Below are 24,814 nucleotides of genomic sequence, written 5' to 3'. Positions count from 1 at the left end.
TTTTGATAAATAAGTCGCATGACCAGCCAAACTATGAAAAAAAGTGCGACTTATAGTCCGGAAAATACGGCAGTATTTTGTTGCAACCAAATGCCTGGAGTTCAGTATTTCATAACAGTGTTAACAGATAACAGAAACCAAAAAGTGTTGTTATATGGAGTAATGTTTATTGCTGATTAGAAGTTGAATATATATTTATATATATACAGTTGCATACATTGTAAAACCAAATATCCCATAGCATGGAATATGAGATGATAAATGAATGAATGTGCAGACTCGCAGTCTTAAACATTGCTGATTGTCTCGGTGGCACCATCTAATACTGCAACTCAAAAACAACATAATGTAGTGTTGACGAGCTGTTCAATGTCTTGCATTTTTGTAATAGAAAACGTATTATGTGGAATTGAGACCATCACTGACTCACCCTCGTGTCGTTCCAAACCTGTATGACTTTCTGTGGAACGTAAAAGATGATATATTTTGATAAATGTTGGTAACCAAACAGTTTTGGTTCCCTTTGGATTGCATTGTAATTTTTGTCCTGTAAGTCAACGGGAGCAGAAACTATTTTCTTTTGCCTTCCAAAGTAAAAAGCAAGTTTGGAACAACATTAGAGTGAGTAAATGATGACAGAATTTACATCTCTGGGTGGACTATCCCTTTAAGTCCCTCATGATTGTAAACAAAAAACCTACAAGAAAGAAGTAATAGCAGCAAGTGAACACCATCACCAATCTAACCGAAACAGCTGCAGATTCTGTAAAAGTGCCTTTTAATTTCTGAAGCAGTACATTTTACAGTACCTAGTAAAGATCTATGACTTCCATTGATGTGCAATTTTGACTGTTTTCGTTCTGCTTTTAAAGGAACCACTGTATGCTTGATTCCCAGCGATAGTACAGTGGTCATAGTCGCAGATACCCTACTGTAATTTAGTAAGTCATAGCCTCTATGATGAATCGTGTGTTGAGATGGATGCTAAACTGGCGCGTTTCCTCCTGGCACGAGATTCGTTCACCCTCATCAATCGAAAACATTAAGCCGAGCTATTCCTGCAGAACCATATGTAGCTGCCTTCCAACACGGTGAAAGTAAAGATGACCATGAAGCCAGTGACCTCACATGTGCCTTAATATTCTAGACTCAGCCGAAGAATGGAAACGGATTGGGGAAGTTGCGTTCAACCACTTTCGCATACATCCAACCAACAGCGCAACACCAGTTTCCCCTTTTTGTCAAGTTTTATTAGCTCTACAGTAGATTGGAGGGTCCGGTTCACATGGCTGAACCTTGAGCCCCTTGGCTCGGAGTGTCCCGTTTCAGGCAGTCCTCCGTCACACCTTGTGACGCCAGTTCAGAGAGCACATTGTCTAGGTAGTTGGGGTCGGGGTAGCCGTGGCCGGAGACGTTAGACATCATCTCTGTCTTGTGGTGGATCTCGTTCCATATGACGGTGTCTGGCTCCCCTGTGGTGCTGGAAGTGCCCACGGTGAAGATGAGGCGCCGTGTCCACGCCACTTTCAGCAGCTCCAGCACCTGGAGACGGTTGGAGAAGATCAGGACCCTCAGTTTTAAAGTAAACACGGTTTGCAGTTTGCTTTGAGAGGGAAACGCAAACCTGAGAACTGTGCAAAGATCAACATTAAATCTGAATGCTGAGCAAGACCCGGTCGTGAGCCAACACATACTAAATTTCTTTTGTTACTCCGCTGCAGTATGGAGAGATTAATTTTTCTTGCAAGAGAAATCACGTGCTGTTAAAACTCACATGGAAGGGTTTCAAATTATGTTCTGTGGTTATAGGCAATCAATAAATGCTGGAGTTGAAAAATTCTTGTAAAGTTTAGGATGCTCTGATTTCAGACCAAGTTTTACTGGCTCAGCTAGCTCACAATGATTACAGGGCTGAATAACAAAGATGGACCACTTTCCCTGTTGGGTCAGTGATTTTTGATTGTGTATTTACAATTTTTAGACCTAGTAAACGTAAAAGTGAGTCATTCACTCAGAAATGAATATTCTGTCGTCCTAAACCCGCAAGACGTTTATCTTGGGAACACAAATGAAGGGATTTTTGATCATCTCTCATCACTTGTGTTCACTTGCTATGTATTTCTTAAAATAGCTATACTTTGGGAGTCATTTTAGTATAGAAATGATAACATTTGATGAAAAAAAATATTTGTATATGAGAAAAATGTGTATTTTTTAATACATTTTGTACATAAAAAAGTTATACATTTCTAATTAGACATTTAAAATTATAATTTGTAAATGTAAAATAAAAAATTACATAGGTGTGTGTGTGTGTGTGTGTGTATATATATTTTAATTAATTTTTTACATTTTAAAATAAAATAAACAATTAAATATTGATTAATTAAATCAAGTTTTCATTTCCTCATATAGATAAAGCATCAGTTTTAGATTTTTCACATGAATTCTCCTGCAGTGACCAACAGAAAAGCTGATTTAAAAGTGACATCGATACACCATTGACCTTTTTTATGTGAACGCACCTTTAGTGACATGCACCGAGCATTCAAATGTACTTCTCTAGCAGCTGGCCATTTATTTGAGTTTTCCCTTTTTAAAACTACTAGTAGCCTGCTATATTTTTACACACAATGACATTTTAACGGCATGTTGGTGTCAGCGTGTGAACAGCAGCACCAAGAGCCAATGCTTGTGTGAGTAACACATAGTACTGGAACAGTTGATGCAGCAACTGAACGGTAATTTAAACAGCTTTAAAGTATGAAAGGGCCAGTGATTCAATATTCTGACAAATGAGCATGGCATAAATCTTTATTTGAACTGGGTCAATTCTCTCCATTACCTTTCTTCCTTTGTCATTGTCAGGAAGGAAACAGAAGCGAGGGAATCCTCTGCACGTATACGGCTGCCCAGGGTTTGGGTGCTCAGGACCCTGCAGACAAAGAGTGCATTAAGATGATGAGTGCATAGTGCGGCCCGAGGCAAGGACAAAACCATTTCCACACAAAAGAAAGAGTCAGCTATGCCCCTAACAAACGCAGTCTGCTGGATGAAAACATTTGGTTGGTTCATATGGACCTCTAGCACTTCGTTCAGTTTATTTATTTAGCCTAGCTAGAGGTTATTGTTAAGAATATGCTTAAATCATGGTGCAAATCAATCTAAAACAGTTCAGAGCACATCATCAGCTTGCCAAGTCAGACCTGTATCCCGGGCGGGATGTTGTAAATGATTTGTATAGTGCCGCAGTCTGGGTGTCCAGGCAAAGACTGAGGGATACTGTAAATCTCCATCTTGCCCTTGGGTTGGGTGCCGGTCTTCTCTCCATAGATCATCTTACATGAGGGGCACTGAAGACTCCCATCCTGTGGTGTAACAAAAGTGGGAGAAAGTAAAAGGAAGGATTTACATGAAAATATTTGCAATGTTTTGTAATTACATGCACCCATTGTAACTGCCGGAGTAATTTAACAAAATGCATTACACACACTGACGTTCAAACGTTTGGTGGTCTGGAAGACCTTTTTGGTTTTGTTTTTGAAAAAATTCAAACGGTTATTTTACAAGGACTGACTGACTTATTCAAGGTCACCAGTGAATTAACCAATAGTGACAGTGAAGACGTTTATAATGTTACAAAAGATTGATTTTAAATAAATGCTGTTCTTTTGAAATTTCTCTTCAAATGGTTTCACAAAATATTAAGGAGAACAACATTAATAAGAAGAAATGTTTCTTGAGCAGCAAATCAGCATATAGGAACTGAAGACTGGAGTAATGGAATAGAAATTTGTAATCTAATATTACTGTAATTTTTTTTTTGTCAAATAAATGTGGCCATAGGCAGTCTAAGAGACTGCTTTCAAAAAACCTCTGGCTTTTGAACGCTGTGGTATATTGGAATATTTTTTCAAAGGTATACTTGATCCAAAGATGTCAAATTCTGTCATCATTCACTCCAAGTTCACATTCCATATCCATTTCTGAATATTAACAGTATACCAATCTATAACAAATCCTGGAGCTACCCAACAATAGTATAATATACAACTAAAAGAACTGCTTTATTCGTTTAGTTCCCAGATCCGTGTCAGTTAGAAGTGTTGGTAAGGAAATGCACACCTTGGTTCCATTGTTGTACATGGCCAGCATGCAGAGCATGTGGAAAGTGTGACCACATTTTGTGAGTTTGCCCACGGTGTTGGGCTGAAGAGACTGAGAGCACTCGGCTGGGACCTCATAACCAGACGGGCAGGACAGGCGCTCCATACAGATAATACAGTCCTGAAAGCACACAGCCAGAGGTCACATCTCACAGGGCAAGGCATGGATAATATTTCCAGAAGAAGCATTAAACGTATGGGTGAATGGCATAAAAATATATACAGGTCATGTTGTATTATAAGACCATTAAATTTTTTTTTGCATTGTTACGTAAGAGAAAACTGCATAATAATCATGAAAACAAATTTACCAATTGTCCAGAAATGCAAAATATTTCATTCCATTTAATCGTGGTGTAAAATACGACCTAGGAAATTAACCCATCTATGCTAGTACAAAAAGTGTTATTGGACTGTGAACTTTAAATATACCTCATCTGGGACCACAGGCACATCCTCCATGTATTTCTTAATGACTTCTTCTGGTTTCTGAGCTGGTGCTAAGAACATAAGACAGACTGTAACCTACACGAGTCCAATAACTGGTGCTCAAAATCAATCATTACATTTAGTTAAAGACACCTTGAAAGCTTAAATTACAGTGTTGTGGCTTGTAGCGCCATAAATATTCCTGTCAGCTAGGCTGTGTGTTTGGTTATACTACACAGATTTTTGGCCAATTAAATGAATCCTTCCTCATAATAACACCTATAAGAAAAAATCATTGTACATGGCTGTGACTCATCAATTGGATTATATTTTTTAAATATCAATATGTCCCACCAAAAGTTTGTTTCACGCCATTTTGTGGGTTATTTAACATCCAAGTATCTTCCCTTTACAATATTAAGTCCTCTCTAAAGTCAATTTTTAAATATAAATATATAATGAATTATTCATAGTTAGAAACACTTTGACTATTTGTGCATTATGCAGACACTTAAATGTTTATTTGAACATAAACTCCTTCTGGATCATTAACGTAGAATGCGGTGTTTGTTTTGGTTTCTAAATGACCAGATACATTATGGAAATGTGTTTTGGCAGGAAGCAGTGAGACATGCTATAACATCTGTTTCCAGTGTATTTCCAAGGAACAACCACCAAATAACGAAGGCAATAATGTTTGCTCCAGACTTCCTGAATCAGAGTTTGCTCTAATGAGAGCATTTTTATGCATTATACACTGATTATAAGCTGACACATAAGCTGATGTAAACACAAGCTTATTTGAATTTTCCCCAAGAAAAGTTGAACTTAAACCAATTAAAAACTCTATGTTTTGCACATCAATCCCTAAGGGGATAAAGTGATGGGGGGTGAGATGGGAGGAAAAATTATATTTTAATGCTTTTACTTAATGTAAAGCGTTACCAGTTAAATTTATAGATCTTAGCCAATTAAAATTTGCAAAATAATTATTTTGTTCTTAGGAAAACGTAAGCATTATGTTCATAGCATTAAAAATAAATTGTTACATTTTATAATTAAACATACTATTACTACTAATAATAAACCATTTGCTAAATAACAGTTTATTAGTGTAGGAACTTAAATAATGTGACTAAATGTAAATAATGTGCATATATCAGCCATTTTACAGAAACTTTGAAGGTGGCTCATCCAATCAGAATGTTGAGTCAGAAATATCTTTTTTATGGCTTTTCTTAAAGGAATAGTTCACCCAAACTCACACTTGTGTGTTTCCAAACCGGTGTAAGTTTCTTAAACACAAATGATGATGTTTTGAAGAATTATAAAAAACAAACAGTTGTTGGTCCCCATTGACTTCCTTAGTAGGGAAAGAAATACTATGAAAGTAGATGGGAACCATCAAATGTTTGATTACAAGCATTCGTCATAATGTTTTCTTTTATGTTCAACTTAAGAAAGAAACTCATACTGGTTTGGAACGTCACACATTTTCATTTCTGGTCAAGTATTCCTTTAAACAGTCCATTTTTGATCCATTTACTCATCAGCCGTTGACATACCATATCAAAGCACACACTGTTCAGACTAAATATCCGGCTGTTAGTTTTTGAGTTGTCAGACAACAGAAAATGTGTTTAGGATGTTTTAGTAAGTTGATATTAAAGCAGTAAACTAACATTGCTTGTGAGTGTCAGTCTGAACCTAATATCCATCTTCTGTATTAAAGACATTAAAATAAATGACATTAACAACAACACAGGTTATGTAGGGTTAGAGAGAAATAAAAAAAAAACAGACCACCAAACAATTGTTATTCCATAAACCCCCCAGCAGACATCTGTCTGCAGTGTCCCACAGGTGAGCAGGCAGGTGTCAAGCAGAATACCATCAACGGTGCATTCATTATGTGATCGGGAAGATGGAAGCAAGACAGCGTTACCATGACAGCATTAACATGAAATGGGTGAAAACATGGCAGCCAGAGCAAGCAATAAACAGCTAAACATAAACATCTTGCAATGGCCAGAAGGAGCATGTCAGAATGAAGCTGAAGTACCAAACCCCTTGAGAAAAATATAAACAGAAAGAAGAATGGTAAGAAAAACAGCCATTAAAAAAAAGGACAGGAGGGCAGCAGTTTGCAGGCCAGCGGAGGGCAGGTTCGGTCGAGCTGGTTGGCGGTGCTTAACTACCTGTCCTGGACTGTCTCTTTGCCCTCTTAACGGAGTTGGGCTGGCTTTTGGTGGGCCTGCTGGAGCCACTCTGGGAGAAGGGGGCGGTCAAGAAGCGAACTCCCAGTCCTGCAGCTGACATCAAAATGGAAGCCATGCCTGGAACGGACAGAGGCCATGTGGAGACATGCAGGAGGAAGGGAGGAGGAGGAGGAGGAGGAGTGAAGGAAAGGAAGAGTAATGAGCCAAGAGTGGAGAAGCCAACCACAAGTGAGGCATGCTCTGATGAGGTCAAGAAAAGTTTAGAGTCCTACTTACTGTAGAGGAAACAATATCAGTCCAACACAGAATCCAGAGACTAACTCTGATCCGATCATTCAAACCACCTTCAGAGGAAACATGGGGCTCTTTTGGCTATTTGACTATTTGCATAAAGTCTGGTCCACACTGACAAGACGACACCATCTGATTGACATGTAAAGTTACCAACCACAAATCAAGCTGCTTGTAAGTAACATTTAGGAAATTTGAAATCCATTAAACCATAATAACAGACCAGCATGAAAGTGTATGCTTCCTGATGCATCACAAGCAACATTAAAACAGCACAGGGTTTTAAACTTGTTGCTTTAAATGCACCAACACATTTGGAAAAACCTGAACATAACCATTACATATTTAAGAGAGCAAGACTTCAAAAGTTTAACTATTTTGTCTTGAGACCCATGTTGTGAAAAGCATCTGGTTGGGGTCAGATGGACCCAAATTAGTGTAATTATACAGTACATTAAAGGGGTCCTATTATGCTCTTTTACAAAGTCTTGATTTTGTTATGGGGGTGTACTAGAACATGCTCTCATGCTTGGTTTTCACATAATTTATATTATTACAATACCTTTCTCCCCATCCTGACACAAAAGGCCCTGATTAGTTCCGGGTTTGATGAAGGGCCGCCTTCCGAAAAACTAAATGTGTTGCGATTGGATCATGCAGAACATGCCACACTGATATTGCAAGACATATTAGAGTGGTAACTATATATACCGTATTTTCCGGACTATAAGTCGCACTTTTTTTCATAGTTTGGCTAGTCCTGCGACTTATAGTCAGGTGCGACTTATTTATCAAAATTAATTTGACATGAACCAAGAGAAATGAACTAACAGAAAACATTACCGTCTACAGCCGCGAGAGGGCGCTCTATGCTGCCAGAGATGCTGCTCAGTGCTCCTGCAGTCTACACTAAGCAGCATAGAGCGCCCTCTCGCGGCTGTAGACAGTAATGTTTTCTCTTGGTTCTTGGGTCTAAATAAATGCGACTTATAGTCTGGTGCGACTTATATAAGTTTTTTTCCTCGCCATGACGTATTTTTGGACTGATGCGACTTATACTCAGGTGCAACTTATAGTCCGAAAAATACGGTGTGTATATATATATATATATATATATATATATATATATATAGTAGTAACGTTATTGCGTTATTTTTATAGCCAAATCTCATTTTAGATAGGATATCAACAACCGCTTAAAGTAACTGCATTTACTATGTAAGTAATATGCAGGGGTGCATTGGTCCGCAAGTATGCATGTGCGACCAAAATACAAAATGCGTAATATAACTATGTTCTGACAGCGCATTTGCATACAGACATGGTTGACAGCTGTTAATGCACAATTACCATTTTAGATCACAAAATGTACTATATAAGTTTTACTTTCAACCTGAAAGCATAAATCTAGGCTATGCCTACCGTTTCAAAGCACAATGCAAAGCTGTGACATTCATCTACTGACGCTCTTTAATCAGCAGCGCTAAATCTGGAAGCGCGTATAGTTACTTGCCGGCAACCCGCCAAAATAAAAGCCTGCTGATTTTAAGTTTGAATATGATGAAAACCCTTTTGTTTATTTATTTTTAGACACTTTTTTCCAAAGCGACTTAAAATTGGGGAATACATAAAGCGATTCTTCTTAAAGAGGCAAACAAACAAAGTAGTAGTAAATATTAGCATTTTATTTTTACGTTTTTCAGCAGGCTGAAAAAATTATGTGCACCCCTGGTAATATGTATTGTTCTTTAATTCTAACATTATAAAATGAATTGCAGGGTAATTGTTTTGCAGTTGAATTAGTTCATACCATAGTCCAGTGTTTTCCACAGACTTGCAATCTATTTTTCATGGCATATATATGCAGATTCCTTCTCTACTTGCAAGAGGCTCTTTTGGAGTGGTAGAGATCTAGTTTTCCCTGGTAACTGCTGTACACAAACACTGCTTTATCAGATATTACATGCAAGTAGAAATGAAAATGACATCCAAAATTTTAAGAAGACAGTCGTCTCCTTTAGAAATACAGTGATATAAAAACACCCGCACCTGGTTTCTGATTTTGAAACGTGCAGTGCTCATGTTTATTCAACGAAGTCAAAGCCTTTTGGAAAATCTATTTGTGGCTGACAGTTTTGATATTGTGGTGGTGCCACTCATAACTCTATGTATGGGAAACACTGTAGTCTCATAATTGAAGTGTAAATTCTGCAGATAATTCTACATAATTGTCCAGGATTGTACTGTCAGCAATTTATAAAAACTTTTCATAATTGTAACATACATATTCAGGTGCATGTACAATAATTAGCAAAATCTTGACACTACAGCAGCACTTCTTCGTCGTCTTGTCTGATGCACTCAACCAAGTGTTCTAACCACGACCTCACCCCTCCCCACCCCCCAACCATTAACATTTCTGTAGACGGGAACTATTTTAATGATATTCTAATGGGCCACTTTGTGACATCACAAAACCCGGAAAACAATGCTGTAGTCCAAATGAGCTGTTCGTTGTAGTTCTTGAAAAGGGATTTATTTTTTTTTTTTTACGAAATCTCTCACTTTGGAGTGGACTTTGAGATTTGTAACTTTGTAGATCTTTTTTATGCCCAAACATTCACATTGACTAAAATTCAGAACGTGAAAAAGCATAATAGGACCTCTTTAAGATGATTAGCCATTTAAGCAATCCAAAGTTACCTAAAATCCACCAATAAACTGATTTTAAAGATAATCAATCATAATTTTCCACATCCCTTACTTACACAGGCACAATACCGCATAAAATATAAAATGGATAGTTCAGTCATTTACTCACTCTCATGTGCTTCCAAAATAGGAATATACAATACTGGAAATGGCATGGGAAAAACTTCTTAGGGAAAAAAAAAAAACTTAAGATTCTGGCTTTTTTTTATTATTTTTATTTATTTATTTATTTATTTTTTTAGATCTGCTGATACCGATTTTTGCCAAATCAGTTTTTTTTTTTTTTCTAAGAGCTATAATTGACAGCATATACAAACAAAAATCTACTTTTCAACGCAAGGTTTTATTTTCATAAAAAACACAAGTAAAAATGTCAGTAATAAAATAAGAACAAATAAATGCAACAGAAAAAAGAGAGCTATGAAACTAAGATTTCAGGTTAAGTAAGCTTTTATTCAGGTAAGAAATACTACGGAAATGAATTGACTCAAAATTGGAAAGAAGTGATCCGGCTAGGGATGTGCACGGATAGTCGAACATTCGAATATTCGTTCTGCTCTAATTATTCGATAAATAAAAATGATATTCGAATTTCGCAAAAAAAAAAAAGTTCACAATAAAACCTAATTTGGTCACTTTCTGTGATTCTCCACGGCATATTTGAAGGTGTATGCAAGCAAAAAATAATTAATGAATGATTAAGGGGCCATTCACATATCGCGCCTAATAAGGCGTGGAAAAGGCTATGCGCGCCCCTTTCTCCTTCTTTCCAAAGCGCTCGGGCAGAAGCGCTCCTGAGGCGACGCGTTCTCTCCATGAAGACGCGGAGATTTCAGCAAAGGATAAATGTATTTGCAGCACAAAAAAAATCGCTTTCAGTAGCTCTGCTACTAAATTTATTTCAAAATGGAAATCCATAAACAGATATAATCAGCTGTTCCTTCATCTTGGCTGAGCTTTCAACGTTGTTACAGGAAAGGATGAAGCTGAATGTTTAGTTCTTATCACATGACCCGCGGTGCGCTTGCAGCATTCTGAAAGTTGAGATGTTTTTAACTCCATGCTGTTCGGACGCGCCTGGAAAAAACGGGAACGCGTCGCACCGCGTGCGCATCGCGACCGCGTCGCTTCCATTATGAGCGCGCATACCGTGCGCCTACATTGGAAATAACGAACTTGAGCATGCAAAAGACGCGATATGTGAACGCCCCCTAAAAGAACTGTGGTCTTCTAGTACTTCAAATATGCCGTGGAGAATCACAGAAAGTGATCCAAGAACATTGTTGCAGCATCTCTCAAGCAATGAATAAACACCGCTAACTTGGAGAATGAAGTGAAAACTCCTCTTCTCGCGTCTGCCCTAGACCCTCGGCACAAACATCTCAGGTTTCTCGATGAAAACATGAGAGAAGTAAGAAAAAAAAACTTTGAACATTATCAGAACATTTTCCTTGATGCGAGTGGTGCGGATGCAATCGCCACGATGAAGAAGATGCAATGCCCACTCGTTGGAAAAGGCTGAGCCAGTTCTCCAGCGATGATTACAGAGAGTCCAGCCGAGACGAGTGGGAACAGTTCTTGCTGGAGCCATGTATTCCACCAGATGAGGATCCCATTCAGTGGTGAAATGAAAACACGAAGCGCTTCACAAAACGTATTCGCTTAGCACACCGTTATTTGTGAGTCCTGCCAACGTCTGTGCCGTCAGAGCGTGTTTTCTCCGCGCCCGGCCTTATTGTTAACAGAATAAGGAGCCGACTATCCCCCAATCATGTTTACATGCCCGTATTTCTTAACAAGAACATTTGAAACAATAGAAAAAAAGCAAAAGAGATTTGCTGACAGTTTAAAAGTTAAGTGTAAGCTACATTCTGTACAATAGGCTAATTGCTGCAGGCTGCTTTACGTTTTTTCTTTGCTTTTAATCTGTAGCCTACTTTTGTTTGTTTGCACGCATTGTTAAAGGTTTTCAGCTACAAAACACGATGTGTAATGTTCAAGCTTATTGTAAGCTTGTTCAAAATGACGAAAACAAATGTTGCTGAAAAATAACGTCTGACTCATTAAACTTAATTTAAATAAACGAATATTCGAATATTCGTTTTTTGTGAGCTCAAATATTCGAATGTGATATTTGTGGAAAACGCCCATCCCTAGATCCGGCCGATCATGAGGAAAATCGGCCAAAACCGATCCCTGGCTGATCGATCGGTGCATCTCTTCTAAGTAAACAACTTAATATGTATTTCATATAGATTATGTTGTCTTTATGAATTTTTTTGAAAGGTCAAAGTTTTCGTGGGATTGACATTTCATTAGAAATATCGTTTTTTTTTTTTATATATATATATATATTTGCTTTTCAAAGATATTATGGGCTTGAAACTACTTGAGGGTGAGTAAACTTCTTTAACATTCAATATTCAAACAACTATTACACCAATGTGTAAATCCAGATCACCCATCTAAACATTTGTGTTTGGATCATTGGAGTCTGCCAATAATCCTAGTCCTGAACGATTCCTTAGTTTAGCGTGTTAACTATTCACACTCCCTGCACACACACCATTATCCATGCAGAAGCCAGCACAGACACAAAAATCACACAAAAATGTGAGTGGATTATGTTGCTAATGAAAACTATAATCACACAAAATGTCCACGACATGGAGCGGTCAACAGTCAGTTGATCATGAACGATAAGAAATCCTACAGTTAATCTAATGTTTGCACTGATCACGCCATCTTCAGTCTAGTGAAAATTACATTGGAAACATCACTTTGTCCCAGATCTGTCTTTCTGTTCCCCCAATGCCTCATGCATCTTAGTGCAGCTGCTGTCAGCTACAAGAACAACATATCCAACATCCCAAGACACGCACCATTAGCTTGAAAGCTCATTTAAAAGCACACCAACTCAAAACCCACAAACTGGTGACTCAATGAAGACACTAATGTCATAAACTGATATGTGACAAGCAACTGATGCAAGACAAAAACATCAAGGTGGAACCAAGTCTGAGGCATGAATAGACTTGTGACATTGACTGAAGAATACCAAAACTAACTTCACTGACTATCACTGCTCTGGGAAACATCTGTGTGGTTCATACTGACACTCCCAAGAAACAGTTCAGCTGCCACTGCAGCATCAAACGCCGTTCTGGGATGAGGAGGAAGAGAGCCCAGTGCATCACTGTAAGGTGAGTGAGTGTTGTACCTGCCAGTGCAGAGTTCACATTACTGGATCCGTTCATGTGTAAAGGGATGGTTGGGATGCTGTGGAGACAGAAACAGAGATATTTTAATGCATGTAGACATTAATTCATGAGAACAAAAGCTTTTCACAATGACCTACACTCCCATTACGGAAGATGTGTCATGTTCTTTTTAGGGGTGTGTTTATTTCAAAATGGCAATCCATATACAACTATGATCAGCTGTTCCTTCATCTTGGCTGAGCTTTCAACGTTGTTACGGGAAAGGATGAAGCTGAATGTTTAGTTCTTGTCACATGACTCGCGGTGCGCTTGCGGCATTCTGAAAAGTTGATGTTTTTAACTCGATGCGGTGCGGACGCGGCTGGAAAAAAACGGCGCGTCGCACAGAGTGCACATCGCGACCGCGTCGCTTCCATTATGAGCGCACATACCGCACGCCTACATTGGAAATAACGAACTTGAGCGCGCAAAAGACGCGATATGTGAATGGCCCCTAAGAACTGCGGTCTTCTACAGTACTTCAAATTCTGCCGTGCAGAATCACAGAAAGTGACCGAATTCAAGAACATTGTTGCGGCATCTCTCAAGCAATGAATAAACACCGCTAACTTGGAGAATGCAGTGGAAAATCCTCTTCTCACGTCCATGGGCGTGGTAGTGGGGGGAAAAGTGGACCTGACTACCCAGGGCCCCGTCTAGGGAGAGGGACCTTTGAAATCCCATCAATTTATTTATTTATTTTTTGTAAATTGTTTTATTTTTTTGTAGCCTAATTCGAATTAATTGGGCCCTCCAATTGATGTCATTATTCATTTCAAAATATATTGATAACACCAACTGAGAGAATGAACTCAGTGCCAGACACTCTGGACCCCCCCCCCCCAAAATGGTTTAGTCCGCCCATAGACGGCAGCCGGCCGCAAACAAGTAACGCAGTGAGTCTTGAGCAGTCTAGAGCCTGGGAGCCGGATCATGCTGCGCAAAAATAGCCCAAATCGGGCTTTCAAAAAAAAAGAAAGACAGGAAGGAAAAAGAAAGGAGGCAGAATGAGGGGAAGCTGCTGATGACTGCTTTCTTTCCAAAAGGTGAACTGAGTTTGCTTGTTATGCACCTACATCCAATTAAAGTTAACGTAGTCAACTCCAGACAGCTGCTGCTAATGTATGTATGCTAATGTTAAATCTTTAGCTTAGTTTGTCAACCAGGCTGCTTGTTGCTGTAAGTAAATTATGGGCCAGGCCTAACGTCAGGTTGCCAACATTAACCAGTTTCAGAAACAAACAGTGCTGTGCTTAAAAGCTATAGTCAATGCTCAATAAATTCATGATGTTATCAAAGCCAATGAATAGGGTTGCAAAATTCTGGGAATTTTCAAAGTTGGAAAATTTCCATGGGGGTTAACAGGAATATAAGGGAATTAATGGGAATTTACAAAACAGAAAGGTTATTCCTTTATAGTTGATTTTTTTTTCCATTATGGCAGGCTTAGCTTATTTGATTGGTTTCTGAGGGTACAGTTGTCTCTGTTCTCCTGTTCTAAAATAATTTTTTTTAATTTAAAACTTGCATCAGTATCATGGATCAAAATGTTAGTACACAAACGAACCCGATGTAGCCTAAGGTTTAAAAGGTATTTGAGCACAAGTAGGCCAAAAGCATCAATTCAGGTGGTGAATGAAAGAACCAGTCATTACTATAATCTGATTTGATTATAGATTTAAACACTATTTATACTTGCTTATATTCAAATAATTAAAAATATATATTTATTCAAAATTGAATTTTCATTTTGCTAACCCGCATCGTACAATGGCATGTGTAGGGGGCCCACTTCAAACACGTCTGAGCGCGTTTTCTCCGCGGCCAGCCTTATTGTTAACAGACTAAGGAGCCGACTTTCCCCCCGATCATGTTTACAAGCCTGTGTTTCTTAACAATAACATGTAAAACAATAGAAAAAAAGCAAAAAAGATTTGCTGACAGTTTAAAAGTTTCAAAGTTAAGTGTAAGCTACGTTTCCAATAGCCTAATTGCTGCAGGCTGCTTTACGTTTTTTCTTGGTTCACTTTCCTTTTTCTTTTTTTGCTTTTAATCTGTACTTTTGTTTGTGTGCACGCATTGTTAAATGTTTTCAGCTACAAAAAACGATGTGTAATGTTGAAGCTTATTGTGTGTAAGCTTGTTCAAAATGACGGAAACAACAAATGTTGCTGAAAAATAACGTCTGTCTCATTAAACTTAATTTAAATAAACGAATATTCATTTTTTGTGAGCTCAAATATTCTAATGTGATATTTGCGGAAAATGCCCATCCCTAGTTCTTTTTATGATATACAAGAGAGAGGGAATTGAGATAGCTGAGATTCCTGTTGACGACCTATTAAAGATAAAATGAAAGCAAGATAGGATCCAACGAAATTCCCCAGCCTTCTCAAGCTGTCATGATGTAATTCATGCTATGCCATCTGATATGTCTTTTAAACACACACTACCTTTTCAAAGGTTTAGGGTCAGTAAGATTTTTTTTAGAAGCAATGAATGTTTTTATTCAGCAAGGATGCATTATATTGATCGAAAGTGATGGTAAAGACATAATATTTCAAAAAGTTTCTATTTCAAATAAATGCAATCTTATAGTATATTAAAAAATGTATAAAAGTTTTTCACAAAAACATTAAGCAGCACAGTTGTTTTCAACATTCCAATTAATAAGAAATATTTCTTAAACACGAAGAAATCATATTAGAAATATTTCTGATGAATGATGTGACACCGAAGACTAAAGTAATGGCTGCTAAAAATTCAGCTGTGCCATCACCAAAAAATAAATAAATAATCACATTTTAAAATATATTAAAATAGAACCCACTTACTTTAAACTGTAATAATATTTCACAATATTACTCTAACTATATTTATTTAGATAAAGCAAATAAAGCCTTAGTGTTTATAAAATAATTCTTTAAAAATATTTAACAAATTTTACAGACCCTAAACTTTTGAACTTTTAAGTGTATACTCTGAGTGCATGAAAAGGAATTAAAAATAACTAATGAAATGCATATATAGAAATTCCACTTCAGGAGATAGATATATATATATATATAGTTTCACTGGTTGTGATTTCAACCTCTCATATGGAGAATAAAACTTAAAGGCAGGGTAAGCGATTTTTCAAAAACGTTTTGGAAAACTGAATCGGGCTGAATAGCAAAACAAACTTGTAACCAATTAGCAGAAAGGTGCGTGTCTACTCATGATGCGGAGGACAGAACTTTCGGTCTACTAGTGATGGGAACTATCAAAATAGAGGCGAGAACCTTTTGTGGCAGGGGTGTGTTTGTTTTGGTGATTTCAAATGTCAACATTGGCTACCAGACATCACTTAACCTGCCTTTAAACAAATCAAAAATCATTTTAAACAAGGAGAAAGATGTGAACTTTATCTTAAAGCAAATGTCACATTTTCTACTTTTCAGATAAGACTTTAAGTGACAAGAGAATATGAAACCCAACATATAAGTACTTTCAAAATGTCAATTTGATGCATACCCTGAAAGAACAACATTATGTGTTTTACAGCAAAATAACCGAAATGTAAAATGCAAAGTAAATCCCACTGATTTATGCAAAGTGTCTAAACCTCATTTTAGATGTTTCTTCTACTATTTTAATCTTCTGCTCTCCTCATGATTCTACTTTGGTTCATCTATGTAATGACACTTCAAAATCACATAAATCACAAATCACACAATAAAGAAGGAAGTCATTATCGGATTGGTTGAATTATACAGGATTTCCAGGAGAAGTATCACATTCTTTAATGTTCCACCTGGAAACAAAGATACCATGACGCCAAAACCCCTCACGAAAGAAGAAAGCCACCGTGTTTACAACTGTGATGATAAGCGCTTATCAGGATCAACTGAAATATTTAAAGTTTGCACCATAAAATCTTTAAAATACGAGAGTTTTACACACCAGTCTGTAATAATGCAACATTTCCACACCCCAAAATGTGACGCTGAATGAAACAAACTCTGATTGGTTGTTTGACAAGTTGACAAGTTGGGCCTTGGCCAATGAAAGCTGCCATGGATTCCAGACCGTTCAGCCATCAGTGTGAAGGTCTGGCTACGCGAGACTAGAGTAATGACAGACCATAACTTAAGGTGCACTTTGTCCACTTGTTAATTAATCTAAGGTCTCACAAGATCAAGTGGATGTTCGTGTGAGTTGACGCTGTGAATGAGGAGTGAGATAGGTATGCGTAAAAACAGACGCTTCCTGGTTCCTTTCGACCTAACTTTCCATAAAAGAATAATAACTCAAATCTGGGTCTTCCCCTTTCTGTCAACACAGTAAGTGCAGACTTGCTCTCCTCCACATGACCTAAAGACCCACACAGAGGACAGGATATGACACCATTACACAGGAACAGCCAATTATAGTATTGGGACAAAAGGAAGAATGATCATTAAAATCAGTCCAGACTGTCATACTGGTTTTCCTGTTTACTTTTTTTTGCACATTTTCACGCGTATTACTTTTGTTGCAAATTTCTTAGGCAACCACAATTCTGTTTGTGCTTTATTTTTACGATAAATGCATGAACAACATACTTATTGTGTACTTACCCAAGGAAGTACAGAGTAATATCATGTAAATGCATGGACTTCGAGGAACAGTTCACCAAAAATAAAAGATCTGCTATCATTTAAGGTGAGGTCCTATTAACTGTTGCTCAGCAAAGTTTTATGGGCAAATTCCAGTCATTCTAATCGAAATGTGCACAATCTGGAGTTTCACATTAGGGCAAAAGATTTCCCAACTCTGGTTCATGTTTCGTTTTCACAAATTAACTGTGCTGACTGACAGAAAGCTGCTTTGTGTAAGCTATGCTTCATTCATCTCTACACTATTGACAATAGCCCTTTACTTGCTGTGAAATTCTGCATGTGTGACTGTACCTTAACTTTCTTTTTTTCTTCATCTGCAGAATACATATCATTTTGAAGAATTTTGGTAACCACCAAATAGTTCTGCTTACCTGATTTCCCCCGTACAAATCAAAAACACTGAGACATTTTGAAAAAAGCCATACTGGTATGCAAAAACGTGAGGGTAAACGAAAATTATTTTTTTATCACACTTAATTTTAACGTACAATTCTCGCTATTAACAAACCATTAACTAAGACTAACTAAGACAACAAGTTTGCCACTTGGTTTTGTGTTGGTACCTAGTTATTACCCAGTAATTACATAGTAAGTACATAATACCTCCAGAAAGGCCTATAAAATAAAGTGCTACCACAGTTTCTCCTGCCCTTTTTAAACTAAAGAACATATCCAAATTACTGTTTACAGTAATCAAAATTATGCTTATGCTTTTACTACAAATGGAGTCACACAGAATGACGAAGTGTGCAACTACAAAGTACATAAGAGGACAAGCACAATGACGGGAAGGGTAAGAGCACAGTAACTGATTTAATATAACCTTTAGACCTTTGGTGTCATTTGAAACTCTGCAGGTCAAACATCTTGTTTCCTTATCATGACTAAAAGCCAGTTGAGTATTTTTAAACTGCTCTCTGTGGGAGAACTTCCATGCTTGTGCAAAGCCCTTGAAAATATGGCTAAATAAGTCTTTTTTCTATACAAAAAAATACTTCAGTGGTTCCACGATACAGTAAAGGTATGAAATTTGACCCTAGACCACAAAACCAGTCATATGGGGCATTTATTTTATATTGAGACTTATACATCATCTGAAAGCTGAATTAATAAACTTTCCCTTGATATATGGTCTCTTAGGATAGGACAATATTTGGAACTATTTGAAAATCTGGAATCTGAGGGTGCAAAAACATCTAAATAATGAGAAAAATCACCTTAAAGTTGTCCAAATGAAGTTCTAAAAGATCCATATTACTAATCAGAAATTAAGTTTTGATATAGTTATAGTAGGAAATTTACAAAATATCTTCATGGAACATAATCTTCATGAACTTTACTTAATATTAGGCATGGTCACTTTGGTTATTTTTCCCAACCAACAACCGACGTTCGTTAACCGATTATTAACCGTTAAACGACAAGAGTATTTTAAATTAGAATTGAATTAAATTAGAAAGGATAAGTGTCTGTGACCAGGTAAAAATACTAACATTTGTTTCTCGGGGATTCATTTTACAAGCGCAAAAAGCAACATACACAGAACATGAGGATTCACATGGTCTTCATATCACATCCCATCACACACCTGCAATGCTTCCACGAGCGGAGAATAACATAATAAAGCTAGACTAATTAGAAAACGGCATCCTATTTTTCTTTAGGGTTATTTTAAAAAAGCACAAAGATTTGTTTTTATTGTGAATGTAGACAAATAAAACCAAACATTTTACAATTCCGATTATCTTTATGACTAAAAGTAGTAGTTGCTTCCACTGTTAGAATATGATTGCACCAGTGCCACATGCGTGCTCACAGTTAAGCTTTGCTACCTTGACAATGCAGCCGGTTCATTATCATAGTAAAATACAGTCAGCCACATCTGGAAAAAAAACACACTGCTCAGTTTAAATATGTAGTAAACTCTGTGCCATTAAGTGTTATCACCATACCGCCGCGATGTTATGCAAAACATTTTGTTTTACGTGGATATTGGAATGCAATTGAAGTACATAATAAATAATGTTACGGCACTCAAGTTTTCGCCTAAATAAATTAGTTTTGGCTTGTTGTTTATGTAGCTTCTTATATTTTTAATTCTTGTCCTTTTCTAAATACTGTTAACTGAAATGATTTGTTGTGGAGTGAGGGGAACTAAAATAGCCTAGCTATGTTTACAGTGTTTATTATAATGTTTGTAAACATTCAGCTATTTCTAAACTAAATAATAAAATGCAACTTATAAGCGACTTATGCTTCTTTTTCCTCTAAATTTTTTATATCATTTTTTAAACGCATAGTACATTTAACCCTTGCATTTTTTTTTTTTATAATAAATTACTTTTTAAATCGTTTAACTGATTGTATTAATCGGTCAAAATTCAAAAATCAATCATTTTGACCCATCCAATGTATTGTTGGCTATTGCTACAAATATACCCGTGCTACTCATGACTGGATTTGTGGTCCAGGGTCACAAATGGTAAATATAGGGGATAACCTGCATTTTTTCAAATTCGGAATTAGTCCTGGTAGTCTTACCTTAAGCCATTTGCATGGTGACTGAAAGCCTGTGGTGGTCCTGAAGGATGAGCCACCGAGGTGGGGGTGCTCCATGGGCCATTCCATAACAAGTTCCCCATGGAGAGGGGTCTTCTGGGGTAGGGCGTGTAAGCTGAGGAGGAACTGGTTGCAGGAAGTCTTCCATGCTGGGGCTGGAGGCTGGGCCGGTTGGCCTGCCCCGCAGTGAAGGAATGCCGTGACCGGCTCAGCATGGGTCCAGCGGCGCTGCTATTGCTCATGCATTGGTGACAGGTACAGGCCGGGCCCGAGTGAATAACCGACCCGGAAGCCAGAGGATACGGCACACTACCTTGCCGCCTGACGCGTCGTCTGAAGCTGGTGGACTTGTTGACTTGCTCCAGAGCAGTGAGGTCCACAATATAGTTGTAGCCATGTGAGCTCAGGTCAGCCGTGGCCTGCCCTGCCTGGTAGCTGTGCTCCAGCAAAATGGAGGTTCGGATCTCATACGCCATCCACCCTCCTTCATCACTGGCCCACTCCCAAAGAACCCCGCTGCCCAGAGCAGAGGACTGTGGGAACAGGGATCGCCGCACAGCGCGCATCTTTCCTTCAAAGAGTTAAAGAAAAAAATTCACAGTAATTGGCAGATCTTTATCATTCCAAAAAACATCTACACATTTCTCAACCACAACAAAGATCTTCTCTTCTAAAACAAATGTGAAAAGAGCTGTTAATCTCCAGTTAACAGACCCAGCGCTATTTTATATATATATATATATATATATATATATATATATATATATATATATACACATATATATACACATATATATACATATATATATACATATATATATACATATATATATACAGTACAGACCAAAAGTTTGGACACACCTTCTCATTCAAAGAGTTTTCTTTATTTTCATGATTATGAAAATTGTAGATTCACACTGAAGGCATCAAAACTATGAATTAACACATGTGGAATTATAGATGGAATTATATACATAACAAAAAAGTGTGAAACAACTGAAAATATGTCATATTGTAGGTTCTTCAAAGTAGCCACCTTTTGCTTTGATTACTGCTTTGCACACTCTTGGCATTCTCTTGATGAGCTTCAAGAGGTAGTCACCTGAAATGGTCTTCCAACAGTCTTGAAGGAGTTCCCCGAGAGATGCTTAGCACTTGTTTGCCCTTTTGCCTTCTGTCTGCGGTCCAGCTCACCCCTAAACCATCTCGATTGGGTTCAGGTCCGGTGACTGTGGAGGCCAGGTCATCTGGCGCAGCACCCCATCACTCTCCTTCTTGGTCAAATAGCCCTTGATGCCTTCAGTGTGACTCTACACTTTTCATAGTCATGAAAATAAAGACTACTCTTTGAATGATGAGGTGTATCCAAACTTTTGGTCTGTACTGTATATATATATATATACACACACAGTATAGCCTGTGTGTCATACTGCAGCACTACACATCTTTACCCAGAGGATTAAATGACCTGTTATCAAGGATAAAGCATAAATATCATACATTTAGAGCAACTGAATTTCCAGGATTCACACTAGGCTTATTTCACTCTGTAGATTATAGAGACACTTCCTTGAGAACTGATAACACATTTACATACACCAAATGGAACAATAAGTGCGTCTTCTTAACGCTCTTTTACAGTAAAGAACTGTGGCAGTACCAGATGCTAATATCATCACATAACTCAGTATATGGGTCAATAACGTAAAGATGTCAAAGACTACTTTAAAAAAATTAATAAATAAATCAGACAAAATCTAGTACAAACTGAAGGTTTTATATGTTCTTAGAAACGTCTTCAGTTTATTAATGCAAAACAAAGTCTACATACCACTATAAACGATTATTAAAAACAAGTAGGCTATTATAAAATATCAAATATTTTTATATACGTGGCTTAAAATGATTTCTTTTTAAAGGAAAATAATACTTTGTATATTATTTTATATTATAAAATTATAATTTATTTACATATGAGCAAAGATGCATTAGGTTTATCAAAAGTGACAGCAAAATAACTTATTTTACAAAAGGTTTTACATTATTTTATTGAATTTTAATTCAGTTTTTAATCATTTATTTTTTCAAACTTTGTATTCATCCAAGAATACTGGAAAAAAAAGCTACTTGATAAATTACCAACAGTGATTTAATAATAAATTTTTTTGAGCACCAAAAAGAATGATTTCTGAAGGATCATGTGACCCTGAGGACTGAAGTAATGGCTGCTGAAAATACAGATTTGCCATCATGGGAATAAATCACATTTTCAAATATACCGAAAAGGTTCTAATATTTTGGTGTTTTACCATTTATTTTACTTAATAATCATCAAATATATAAAGCCTTGGTAAACACTAGCAACTTATCAACTCCAAACTTTTGAATGAATGTGTGTGTAATAAAACTGAGGTTTTTGCCCAAATATATATATTATATATACACACACTTTTTTTGTTTGTGAAACAAAGTTGATTCTACAATGTACTTTCATTTTTATAAGATATCAATCTCCAATTAATGCAGTTAGTAAAAAAAAAAATACTATGGTACCAGCAGCATATTTTGGGATATGTACCATAACAATGAATACAATATGATTTCCCCTGGTTAAATAAAGGAATAATAATAAAACAAGTCCATAGTAGTCTGAGGTTTAATACAGATTGTAATGATTCATATTCAGCACAGTACTATCAGTAACTCTTCATCACCAGATGCCTGAGGTCCCACTCACCGGTGTCCTGTCTGAACTGTTTGAGGTTGGGGATGTCGATGATGTACGCAGACAGGCTGGGGTCTGCCTGTGCCAGACTGATGCCGCTGCTGTTGGCTCCTCTCTGGAGACTCTGCTCGATGTAGCTGCTCACCTGTCCGGTGTAGGGCCTCCAGAAGCCCAGATCATCCTGCCATTCCCAAACCACCGCCATCGGCTGAGCCTGTCCCGGCACTCCAGACGAGGAAGACGACGGTGGTGCGAATGACGGTCCGTTTCTAGATCCACTCCCTCCTCCGGAATGGAAACTGGAGCCTGTTGCCATTTTGTCTGTTAGAAAAGATCTCAAGCGCCCGCCGGCTATCTTAAAATAAGCGATCTGGCCCAGTTAACAACACCACCACCACCCTTTCAGTTTCACCTCATTTACGTCCAACTAGCCTGCTAACTAGTCGTATTCAGTAAGAGATCGATTGATATCGTCACTACAGAGCTTTATTCAGCAGTACGTGTTTATTTATCCGCAGATTTGACCATAAAGCCACTGACATCGCATCATCTTCGGCTGCTGGAGTAAGTTAGCAGCTTCAGACTAACGTTAGCCGCGTCTCGCTCTCCTCTTCGCCATTCAGAGCGTTACTGTACGGCTACCAGGCTTGTAAACCAGTATTATGTGATATAACGGTGACTAATTACAAGGCAGCAGACTGGAGTTGTCAGGTCGCGAATGAAAACACACCCCTCGACATGATTTTTCTAAGTACCGTTCCGCACTGGGTTGTAGCTCTGTGGTGACTTCCTCGCCTGCGGTTTGTGTTTGTGTCGCTGGCTGCTGCTAGACTCCCGGAGATACACACTTTGAAGCCCGACACAAGAATACACCCCTCTGGAAATATGGCTTTACTGTTTCCGTAATTTTTACAGGTTTTAAATAAAATAAGTTTTTTTTATTATAACCCTTACTTCTGGTACTACTATTGATTGTCATTAATCGCATTATACCAAATACTTGTCTTTGGTAAATAATGTCCGACTTTTATTTTGAAAATATCGATAAGAGAGCTTGACAAACTAAAGGTCCTTCTACACTTTTTTTTTTTTTTAGAAAGAAGTAACGTATAGATACGTGCTATTTGTATTATTTTAACAACTTCTTTGTCCTAATGATTCAATGACATTTTTTCTAAACATTTCGCGGTCAACCGCTGCGACAGGAGGATCTAGGAAGATCTAGTCTGAATTTGATTCATTGAAAAGATCCGACTCAAATGAAGCGTGCGTACATGAACTGTCGTCAAGATTTCGAGTAAACAACAACAATACATGTTTTTTTTATACATTTTATATAAGTAAGTTATTATTTATGTTCCGAAGTCCTATTTGCGTCATATTTGCATGGCAATTAATTTCTGACTGAATTGTCATTTTTGGTTGAACAATTCAGCAGTCTTTAATCAATGAAAATTTAATTTAGTGAAATGTAAAAAAAAAAAAAAAAAAAAAACTACGTTAGCAAAGGTGCCAGCGGACAACAGAGTGTTTTAACTCTAGATATACCTGTGGTTTGAACTTGAATCATTCTATGAAATCTAAAGCTCAAGTTTAACTAAAGACTTAAGATTGAACTTAGAACACTTTATTCCAATTATATTTAAGGAAAAAATAGAACTACTGTAATTTCAAAACTTCTAAATAAAAAAATAAAAGGTAAAATGCTGTTGTCTTTAGCCCAGCAGATGGTGCTACTGATGATTTTATGTTTTTGGAATATTAATTTTTCTTCTCCGTTAATCTGGTTTCCATCTAAAAGATAACATATTTT

General features: G+C 37.3%; 1 protein-coding gene across 4 annotated transcripts; it reads right to left on the bottom strand.

The window, feature by feature from the left end:
• Positions 1–336: 336 nt before the first annotated feature.
• LOC132140875 (probable E3 ubiquitin-protein ligase DTX2) lies at positions 337–23,885 on the bottom strand. 4 transcript variants are annotated; one of them, XM_059549922.1, is made up of 10 exons: positions 23,757–23,885; positions 23,014–23,307; positions 20,259–20,847; positions 13,038–13,096; positions 6,794–6,931; positions 4,599–4,666; positions 4,126–4,287; positions 3,207–3,368; positions 2,846–2,935; positions 337–1,542 (listed from the first exon to the last, which is right to left on the bottom strand). In XM_059549922.1, exons 2-10 carry the CDS (start codon positions 23,204–23,206, stop codon positions 1,282–1,284), a joined length of 1,722 nt encoding a protein of 573 aa, XP_059405905.1. In that variant the 5' UTR covers positions 23,207–23,307; positions 23,757–23,885; the 3' UTR covers positions 337–1,281. The 4 variants fall into 4 exon arrangements, with proteins under 4 accessions (XP_059405905.1, XP_059405904.1, XP_059405907.1 ...); XM_059549921.1 differs by having other exon boundaries at positions 23,014–23,827; XM_059549924.1 differs by lacking the exon at positions 23,757–23,885 and having other exon boundaries at positions 20,259–20,842; positions 23,014–23,149.
• Positions 23,886–24,814: the final 929 nt, after the last annotated feature.

Source organism: Carassius carassius, chromosome 5 (genome assembly GCF_963082965.1).
Source record: "Carassius carassius chromosome 5, fCarCar2.1, whole genome shotgun sequence".
NCBI classification, from domain to species: domain Eukaryota; kingdom Metazoa; phylum Chordata; class Actinopteri; order Cypriniformes; family Cyprinidae; genus Carassius; species Carassius carassius.
The sequence above is the reverse complement of the archived record's forward strand: the minus strand, read 5'-3'. Positions and strand labels throughout refer to the sequence as shown.

Bases quoted from the DNA above. Each gene is read 5' to 3' on its own strand.
- LOC132140875 (XM_059549921.1), bottom strand. From the start codon at position 23,317: ATGGCAACAGGCTCCAGTTTCCATTCCGGAGGAGGGAGTGGATCTAGA. The intron at 4,667-6,793 runs GTAGTTAAGCAC...TTATGTTCTTAG, and splicing joins AAAGAGACAGTCCAGGACAG to CACCAGCTCAGAAACCAGAA. The intron at 1,543-2,845 runs GTAATGGAGAGA...AACCGTCTCCAG, and splicing joins ACAATGACAAAGGAAGAAAG to GTGCTGGAGCTGCTGAAAGT.